Genomic DNA, 10,851 nt, shown 5'->3' with positions numbered 1-10,851 from the left:
GAATGTTTTTTTAGTTGCATTTGCAGTTAATAGCTATAAACATGCAATGCTGTACATCATTGTTAATGTGTTGTGGAATCATGCACCACTCTCCCAGTTTTCTGATATCCAAAACATAACATGCTTGGCCACATTACTGCACACAATTGCAAAAGTACATGCCATGATTTTTAAAAGTGTATAGCAGGAACCATTTTTAAAACTTGTTTCAGTTTGACTATAGATATGATGATCACATGACCATATTATGTATATTATAGCTAGCTAGCTATAGGTGAGTACATTTGCTACAAACTTTCTTTGCCCACTCAAGCTACATGCATGCGCAGTGCCAGATAAAGGTCATATTAAATTCCAAAAGCTTAAGCTTGCCAAGTGCATGCATGGTGACAATTCATTGTCAATTGTTTGGATGCAGGGGCAAGTTTGATAAAAAATTTCATGAAGGCCACAAAGGTTGACAAGTGAAGAATTTGATAGTCAGGTTGTGGCCAAGTAGAATATATCTTGTAAAAGCCATATTTTTGCAAACAGCTGTTACCAGGAACCATATATAGTATAGTCAATGTTCTCTCATGTTGTAAAGTAATGAAGGTATCTAATTGAGTTACATGTTGTTTACAGGACACCTTGTAGTAAACATGTTTGTTTACTGCACCAATTGCACCATTCATCATTATGATATTAATATCCCTTCAGGGTTACTATTGATAGGATCATCCTATTGATGTTACCAACTTATGTAATACAGACATGAGTGTGACATTGCATGCGTATGTTAAAATGATACTGGATGTGTCAGGATGACACAAAATAACACTACATGTGTCAAGATGACATAACTTGTGTTTGGATGTGTCAGGATGACATAACTAGTGTCAAAATGACACTGCATGTGTGTCAGGATGACAGACGTGTGTCAAGATGACACCACATGCATATCAAACACTAAGTTGAGGACAATGTTGATAAGCGCTATGGTGACCTAGGTCCTGTACCAATCAATACTTTGTGCACTCAACAACTGAAACCCTTGAGTATGCATGTTATAAAGCTTCATTTGTACTTTAGTGATATCCTGCCACAGGAATACCCCATGCTATTGAGTAGTAGATAAATTATAATCTTTATGACTTCACTGAGATATAAATGGATGTGCCATTTATACTGTACATCAGTGGTTTATAAGAGTTAGTAGAAGTAGGGCTATTGTTGTTACGTAGTTACCGTGATGATGTTATTTGTGATGTGGATTATTGCAATACTGTTAGGAGTTATTGTGAGGGATGAGGTTGTTGTTGGATGTAATTATGGCCTAGAACTATCCTGTCCTGGAAAGTCTTGCAGAGATGTATACCACAGGAATTCTGGTGCACGTGACAACTCAGGCTTGTATATTATCAACACAAATCGACTTCATGTTGTATACTGTGACATGGAGCTAGAATGTGGTGGAGAGAAAGGTTGGATGAGGATAGCCAGTGTTGATGCTGCTAACGATAGTTGTCCCAGTGGATGGAATAGGATCACTAGTCCAGCTGCAGCTTGTAGAGCTATCACTGACATGGCTGGATGTCACTCTTCTCATTTTCCTACTCATAATGTTCCATACAACAGAGTGTGTGGAATGGTGATAGGTTACCAGAAGGGAAGTACTGACGGATTTGGTTCATATCACTATCCCTCCAGATCTATTAATGGCCCATACCTAGATGGTGTATCTATAACTTATGGTATCACTCGCAAACATATTTGGTCTTATGTTATTGGACACAGTAAAACTGTCAAATATGACCCTGTGTCTCCTGCTTGTCCATGTTCTCAGTTTCCTGGTCAATCACCACCGTCTTTTGTCCATGAACACTATTACTGTGAGTCTGGGAGATTGCTTGATACAGGTCTGACACCTTATTACACTGATGATCCCGTATGGGATGGAAATGGCTGCCCTACTGAGAATAGTTGTTGCTCAGACCCCAGCCTACCATGGTTCTATCACCAGATACCACTGACGGTCAATAAAAATTTTGAAGTAAGAATTTGTTATGATGAACCTTTCTCCAATGAAGGTGTCTTGGTGAAACAATTCCAACTCTACGTTCAATAAATACGGACAGTGGTTAGAAACTTTTAACTGTATTACATATACTGTAGCCTGTAAGTTTGTAAAACGACACTATACACACTGTTATAATTTTTTGTATTGCTGCATGTGCACAACCATTTTCAGCAACAGTATTTATGTGCGTTATAGTTGTAACACGGGCATGAGAGTTTTGTATGCCCTCAGTCCTTGTGTATGCCAGACAACCCAAGCAATTAAGGCTTTATGTATCTTGCAGCAAGCAACCAGTCACCCAAGCCAACACGAATTCAGTCACTTCATTCATTTTATAAGCATACAATTGTAAGAGGTAGGGCCTAACAGTACAGCTACGTTGTTACAATGAACAGACAAATCCAGAAATGTTACAGAAAAATTCTGTTTAGTACCTATCTGTTTTCTAGACAGAGTTGGGGGTAACTAGTTACTTTTGTAACTAAGTTACATAACTAATTACTTTTAAAGTAACTAGTAATATAACTAGTTACTTGCTTTGTAACTAGTAACTTGTAACTGGGAGTAATTGTCTGAAAAGTAACTAAGTTGCAATAGTAACTAGTTACAATAGTTACATTGTAACTATAATTAATTATGCTTTTAAAGCAAGAGCACTTCAATTTTTGTGTCATATATGCTACAGTCACATTTAGTAGACAGAATCTGTGTACTGTTCTCTATGATTCAGCTTGAGTAACAGACGTAGCAATAATTAGAACTGACCTGAAATAGCCACAGAATTGTTATTTTAAGTGCACTTATGTATTGCATCCCTTAATGATGCATATCTGAGCAAAATTCATGTTAAAAAGCTAAAAACAAGTCATAATTTATACTATGAAAGTAACTAGTAACTAGAGTACTTAGTTACCATTTGAAAAGTAACTATGACTGTAACTATAAGTTACATGGGATAAAAGTAATGCATAAGTAACTAGTTACTTTTCTGAAGTAACTACCCCAACTCTGTTTCTAGAGCGTTTCGTCTTCTACTAAGCTATAGATTGACTTTACCAAGGACCCAGATGAGTAAGCTTCCTTGTAGAATGGTTATTTTGTGTTATCTGTAGTGTGGGTGTGGTCCATAACTCCGTATTCAAAACCATGCCTGGTTTTCATACTGCTGTGGTACCATAAAAACAACTTTTGATTGACAACTCATCGTGCTGTGATGCCAGGACACTCTTCAATTTCTTTGTCAACATTCACTATCACTGCTTTCCCGCTGTGATCCAATTTTAGAAAGCAGCGAACTTTGATTTTCAACAAGCACATGTTTAGTCTTTCACACTTACTTTAACATTGTGTGATGACTTCAAAACAATAATCCCACGTACAATAACTTCACCTATATACCCATATAAAAGACTAAGTCAGTTAGAGACCATGCCCTCAAACCTCAGCTTCACCTCAGTTTTTAAATCCACAAAGATCCTTATGCTATAGTAACCTACGCTTAGGAGTTATTGTTGTTGAGTGTAATCATGGCTATAATGCCCTGCAGAAATGTGTACCTCAGGAATTCTGGTACCTGGCTTGTAATCAATGTAAACACAAATTGAGTATACTGTGACATGAAGTTAGAATGTGGTGGAGAGAAAAGTTTGACATTGGTTGGTTGGCAAAGGTAATGTGGGACTGACACCAGTATGTAGCAAACTAATATCTTAGTACACAAGTACACAGAAAAATTTGGAATTTTCAACTAGAGTAGGGACCACAGCACATCAATAAAAAGTACTGAAACAAGCTGGAGTAGTGCACGATATTAAACATGATCACAGTAAAATAACAAGAAGTATTATATCCCTACTGTGTATTTGTATCTTGAGCACAATAGGGATACAACACTTCTGTTTTACAGTGATTTAATATCGTGCACTATTCCAGCTTGTTTCAGTACATACTTCTTATCGATGTGCTATGGTCCCTACTCTAGTTGAAAATTCCAATTTTTTCTGTGTATTTGTTTGTTAACTTTTTTGTAACTATTATTATTATGACTGGTGAACCCACGCATATTGCATCTGAAATGGCGCCTCATGCCCCAGCTATATCAATTATCGTCTGAAAGTAAAGTATCCATACGCTTTGTTGTCAGCTATGTTCAATCCCTTATACAGCATTTTGGATCTAGAACTGTTCAAAAAGCACCTCTGCAACTCATGCATATTGAAAGAAATGGTGCCGCTCACCCCAGTTATATCAATTATCATCTGGAAAGTGAACTATCCATTACGCTTTGTTGTTGGCTGTGTTCAACCCTTTACACAGCTGTACGAATCGAGAACTATTCGAAAAGCACCTCTGCAATCAAAACAGCCACTATGAAAACTAAGGACGATTTCCATTATGAAGGGAAGCCATCACGTGCTATTGCCAAATCGACACTTTTTGCTGTCAGCAAAGATGAATAGGACACAATGGAGGATACTGGTAAGTCCATGAAGAATGCATTGTACATACAATTACTGCGGTATGCCAAAAGGCACCTCTCGGGCTGAAGCAATGTCGATCAGTGAAGAAATCAAGCGCGTAGCATTAGCCGTTATCAAGTTACGCTTGTCTGAAGACAACAGTCAGGCAATCAGTCAGTCAGTCAGTCAGTAGAAAATTCTGTAAATAAATTATTTTTAAATTCCATAGCAACTTGTTGAAAGCGTTTCGGGTTGATCTGAAAGCTTGTTTGGGCTTAACCAATACTGCCTCATCATCGTCGGGAAAATTGAGGCTGGTTTTTTAATTGATGTTATTTCGTGGATCACGCCTACTCCTTTGTGGTCCCTACTATTATCGTACTGTATGATATAGCAGTCTTGTGCACAACCAAGATCAGTCACGTACTGAAATACTCTAATAGCTAATGCAGTCAATTGTGTCTGATAACAACAAAGCTTGCATTACATTTGACAGCAATAAAAGCCACTACTGACAGCTCTATTAAGGCCACTAATGTAAATTGCTCTAGCTATCATTATCAATAAACAAATCCATTACTGGATTAATAAAAAGTATACAAACTAAATGAATATAAACAATGAGAAATTTAAAAAGAGAATAGGGATCACTGAATGTAGTTAAAACCACAACTCCTTATTTTGATGGAACATGTAACTAATCATAAAATATGACAGAGAGTCAAAATCGAGACATGTATAGTGTTTACATTACCAGGATAGGGAACACTGTTGCAGTTTGGTATAACAGAGGTGTTTTCACAAGGTAATATATACGGACTGGAATTTGCTATTCAGGATGTTGGCTTGCTGTAATGTGTAATAGAACCATCAGAGGTATTAGGAGGTCTGTAGAGTAAGCACTATATGCAATGACTTATGATTATGAAATTGAAGTTTCCCCAAATCATCTCAACATCAGACACATGCATATGCATGAATATAAAAGTCAGATAATATTATATATAGCAGGGAGCTTTTAAACCCAATAAATATCCAAGAGATCTGTCTTTTCTAATAATTTTGTATATATTTGGCACGATCTCTTGCAGCAGATAAAAAGATTCGTCAGTATGGGATTCACACCCAAGAACAATATCAATTAACATCATGGTGCGATAGAATACTAGCCAGCCAGGTGATTTCTTTTACATAAGGACACTCCAAATAAATTCTGTTTCCCATCCACCACCTACATCTGGTTACTATCAGCTCTAAATATTCCATTATTCTGTTCCTTCTATTATTTTCCGCTTATTCTTGCATTCTGTACAGGCTCAGTAAAAGTCAACTTGCTACAGTGTCAGCTCACGTCTCAGCAGTGCTCACAATTTTACATTAGTGTTATTTTTGCAGCTTAAAAGGGAGATACAAGTTTAAGCATGCTTTTTAGTGCAGCTTTTTATGGTTGTGCCATGCAGGCTTGAAAAGCTGCCAATCTTATACATGGAATGGACTGCCTGCCTGCATAATCCTAAGGCTGCAGCACATGTTGCTGTCAGACCTTCAGTGCTGGTCACTGTAAAGTGCTAATAACAATAACAATAACAAATATGCCTGAGTCCAGGACTGGAAACGGCTTGGAGTGGAATAAAAATCCTAGACTATGAGACAATTAATATTTAGGGATTGATTTTCATTATAGTAGCTATAAATTATAGGAGGGTCCACAGTGCGGAGGGGGGAGCTCCATAGCTATGACCCTAAAAGCATTCAATATTAATATTTTCCTCAATAAACCACAGTGTACCTGAGCCGGATACTTCACAGTAATGATTTGAAATGACCAACCTTCACAGTCATTGTAAAGACCTTCCTATAGGTATTCAAAACCTCAATACCCACCTTCACCCACACGAGAGTGCAGCAGCCACTGAGCTTTCTAAAACCTGCCCTTATTCAATCCTCCTGTAGTACTTACAGATTCTCCTTCACTCACAGAACAGTACCTGATATAATATCCGGCACATCTCTCTTTTTTGTTATATTCAAGTTATGACATCGTTAAATCTAATCACGTGATTAACAGATATACGAATAACACAAGCAAAGGAGGGGTGCCCCAAAGGAGGAAACGTGGAACTGGCGTAGAAAGAACACCGTATGAAGACGCGTTCATGAATAAAGAGCAGACTGTGGGATAGGGCTGATACGTACAAGGGCGCAGCTCAATTCTCACTAAAAAATGATGGTAAGTTTGCACTGAAATCGTGTTGAGGGTGGGGCGTCTTCTACTTGAGCTGGGTGTGTCAGCCTGAGTTACGTTTCATGTACTTAGGCCATAGATTACAGACTTGGGTAATCTGAGATATTTTATAATAATTATAGTGTTTTTGGTAGTAGAGATTTTATAAATTTTTATTGATCATTAGCTATTTTTAGTTTTTAGAGTTCATAATAAAAATTGTTCAGTATAAAATTATGAACTCTTGGTTTTTATTAGTTTAGCTAGCTATAGCTACATAAAACATCAACATGTACAAGATACACTTTTTAAAAAGGGAAAAGTATCCCCAGGGCTATTATGATAAGAATTTTAAAGACAGTGTCAGGACAAATTTCCTGACAAATTTCCAGTTGGCCGTCAGACAAACGTGTAGTTGACTGGACACACCAGTACCACTGGACACACCAGTCCAGTACACTGTATAGCAGACATGGGACCAAGTACATTTGAAAGTACTTAAGTAAAGTACAAGTACTTTTGAATTTTCCAAGTATAAGTACAAGTACTCTGGCGACAATCAAGAGAGTACTTAAGTAAAGTACAAGTACATGCTGGAAGTACTCAAGTAAAGTACAAGTACATTTTGCTGCGGCAAAATGTACACTTATTCAATGTATTGTAGTATGTAAGTGTACCTAGTGGGGTTGGTACTTTCAGGTTTTTGTCAGCTATTCACTCTCTTAAACACTTAAAATGCACTAACTTTGGCAGCAGCAGCATTGCTTTTATTTGCCAGAATTCTATGACATCATTAATTGTAGCTACATGATACATAGTAAGGTTAGGGAAGGCACTAGAAAAATTGTACAATGCACCTTCATGCAATTTTGTTATGTACCCACTGTGTACAAACTACGTACAATGTTTGCAGTACTTACAAGTACTCAAGTACATACAAGTACTTAGCAAAGTACTTGAGTATAAGTACAAGTACACTGGGGAAATCAAGGAAGTATTTAAGTAAAGTACAAGTACTTTCAAATCTGTACTTAAGTGTACTTAAGTATAAGTACTCATGTACTTGGCCCCATGTCTGCTGTATAGACAAAAATGCACTTCACTTTGCTTGTTTGTCAATCACAAAAGTTACCTTATGGGGTTTCAGTATAGCAGAGGGGTTGGCATTAGTGGTACAGTTGTGGTCCCTAGCTCCCTTGGTTTGCAAGAATGTAACATTCCTAGCAACCAAAACTGGCTTCCCATTATACTTTGAAAGGACATGATGCCATTATTTATGGTTGGAAAATGGGCTATTCGTCAGGAATTTGTCTGTTGTCCAACCATTATCATAAGCCCTGGGTGGCCCGGAAGCATCTGATGACTAAGATATGGAATGTCTTCCCTGAATACACATGGTTGCTGACCTCAAAAAAGAAAGGGTACAGCAAAGCCACACCAACTATAAGATTAGGCACTGCATTTTGAGAGGAGCTCAGCGATAAAAAGTGATTGCTTACTTTCCAATGCCCTAGTTGTTGTTTTGGTCAAGATTTTGGTGCAGCCAGCCGGGCTATGAATGAGCTCAACACTACTAGAGTGAAAGCTATGAGAAAAGCTATAATGCCCACTTGTAACATTGGCTTTGTTGACCTGCCTCCACTCCAGTGTTTGAAGCGTCCGTTCCAATATAGCAATTGTACTGTGATCTCTGACTGTGGTTAAAGTGAAAGACAACAGCAAGTCAATCAGTACCAATTTCAAGTTAAGCAACAGTCGTTGCTTCCAAGTAAGATGGCCAAAAAAATGTAAATGGAATTAACTGTAAGTGAAATTGGTTACTTGTAAAATGGAATTGGTTAGTAGTCAAGACTGTGATAATAAATGTATTCCGTTACAGGCAAGTTAATAAATCAAACCAATGTTCAGTACTTGTTGACTGTGGCTGCAGATCATAGTACAGTGTAGTCATCCCCCCTTGTTTTAGCTACACTACATGATGAACCATTGTGTTACGTGTACAGTGGTGTACGCATTAAAAGTATAGTCTGTAATCACGCACCACGTTTTTGCTTGTTCATCATTTATGATGATCTCTCTTTCATTTTGTATAATAAGAATACTTGCTATGCACTTTAACATCTGATGATATTCTGTATATGAATAGCTACATAAAAAAATCATGTAATTTTAACAGAACGAGGTGATAGTATGTAATGTTGTCGTGTACTTGTGTTGCTAAGCAATATAGTAATTATTGTGGTCATAGTACATTTAAAAGCACTCATAAATTAGTTGATACTTGGAGAAGGTCCTCACAGTGGTAAGATGCGGGTTGTACATACAAAAGGCAAGGAGTTCAATCCCAACTGGTAATTAACATAATAATTATTATGTTGTCATTAATACGTTTAAGGTACACCCTTTCAAGGGGGTGTCACGTAGGTACGCACTGTAGGTAGATCTGCAACAGCGGTCAAAGTCTTGACTGGTCGAAATTTCGTTTGACCTGTGACTAAGAGCCTTTTCAACCTTTGACCTGGTGACTTAGCAACAATATTTCAGTACTTTTCGATTGTGGGTTGGAAATTTACCCTTGACCGTTGACTTGACACAAATCTGGTGGCCTTGACCTTTGACTTAGACTTTGACCATGGTCGCAGATCTACCTACAGTGAGTGCCTGTGTGTCACCCCCTTGCCTTTGATTGCTCTAGTGGAAGCTAGCCAGCCATTCTTTACCAGCCCTTGCGCAATGGTTGGCTCCAGCGGCTGACTGTTATAATCCTTTCTGCCGACACTTCGTGTTTTATAGTGGGATTAAACTGAATGTGGAGATTGATTTGTCTTGTATAAAAGTATGAGGCTGTTCTTCTTGTGTTTTTTTACTAAGGATGAATCGCTTCTCAGCCTATATGGCTCAGATCAAGTAGAAAATTACAGGGAATTAAATATTTTGCTGGAAAAAGAAAAAGAAAGCAAGCTGAAGAATGGTACATTGGTAGTAGCAATAGCAACATTTATTGCTGAGAGCTCTGATGTAGGTCCCTTGCTGTAGCCAAATATTTTTATTAGTTTTTGTTATGTGGGATCTACCCTTTGAGGCTGGCGAGGAGCTACAAATTATCAAACCAACAGATGTAATAGATTTTGTCACTTATAATGAATGTCTCTTAGTGAACACTGCTAGGCCCTGGGTTGGTATGAAGCTAAGAGATGTCACTCAAATGGACAACCCAAAATGGAGGGAATGATACCAATCAATCATGTAAGATTGTTATATGATGATGATGACTCAGACCCTGAAGATGACCAACCATCAGATTTAGATGATGGCAAGTTGCATATAGCTACAATGTTGGAATTATTTTATCAATTTTATATTTTATAGGGCCTCAACCAATTCATGATGGCAAGACACATTTGTCTTACTTCAAATGTATTCACATTCTTTATTACAGACATCACTGATTTCCTCACTAATTCTGGTTGGTTTTCATATATTGGGAAGCCACATGGCAAGGAGGCACTTCACTATGTTCTAGCTAAGAAAAGTGGAATTGAATATGGGAATTTTATGAAAATCAAAAAAGCCCTCTACATGTTTGCTTTTGGCAATGAAGAAAAAGTCTACATCGGTATATCACACATCTCTATTAAGTTAGTATTTAGTGGTCTTTTATATTTCAGGCAAGGCTAAGGTGCTCCACGCCACTTTAGCTGAACACTTTGAGTGCTTTGGTAAACCAAGATCTTCCATTAGAGAAATTGATGATGAATTGTGTCACCATTCAATGGCTAGCCAATGGCAGTTACAAATATGGCCTTTAGCTGATTCTGACAATCTGGAAGTTGAGTGGGCAAAGAAAGTTTGTAATAAAGAATCACTGCAGTCATCTGAAGAGAGTGGACTAAATGAGAGTGTTAAATTCACACACAAGCACAACTGGGTTGAGTTTAAGAAATGGCTTAACCCTAACAGATCATAACCATCAGTTACTGTACATTGTATACCTATTGTATTATGTAATGAATTGTATGACCGTTGGATACAAAGTATTTTGTGATGATACATAATATACTGTGCAGATATACGTGCATTGTAATACTGAGCACCATTGAAGAATTTGA

At 37.6% G+C, this 10,851-nt stretch overlaps 1 protein-coding gene across 2 annotated transcripts; it reads left to right on the top strand.

The window, feature by feature from the left end:
- The first annotated feature begins 6,571 nt into the window (after positions 1-6,571).
- On the top strand, positions 6,572-10,851 carry LOC136237564 (uncharacterized). Of its 2 annotated transcripts, none has more exons than XM_066027753.1 (7): positions 6,572-6,748; positions 9,614-9,760; positions 9,825-9,860; positions 9,911-10,055; positions 10,112-10,132; positions 10,182-10,358; positions 10,411-10,851. In XM_066027753.1, exons 1-7 carry the CDS (start codon positions 6,743-6,745, stop codon positions 10,707-10,709), a joined length of 831 nt encoding a protein of 276 aa, XP_065883825.1. In that variant the 5' UTR covers positions 6,572-6,742; the 3' UTR covers positions 10,710-10,851. The 2 variants fall into 2 exon arrangements, with proteins under 2 accessions (XP_065883825.1, XP_065883824.1); XM_066027752.1 differs by having other exon boundaries at positions 9,614-9,761; positions 9,811-9,860.

Source organism: Dysidea avara, chromosome 11, assembly GCF_963678975.1.
Source record: "Dysidea avara chromosome 11, odDysAvar1.4, whole genome shotgun sequence".
Classification (NCBI taxonomy): Eukaryota; Metazoa; Porifera; class Demospongiae; order Dictyoceratida; family Dysideidae; genus Dysidea; species Dysidea avara.
The sequence above is the reverse complement of the archived record's forward strand: the minus strand, read 5'-3'. Positions and strand labels throughout refer to the sequence as shown.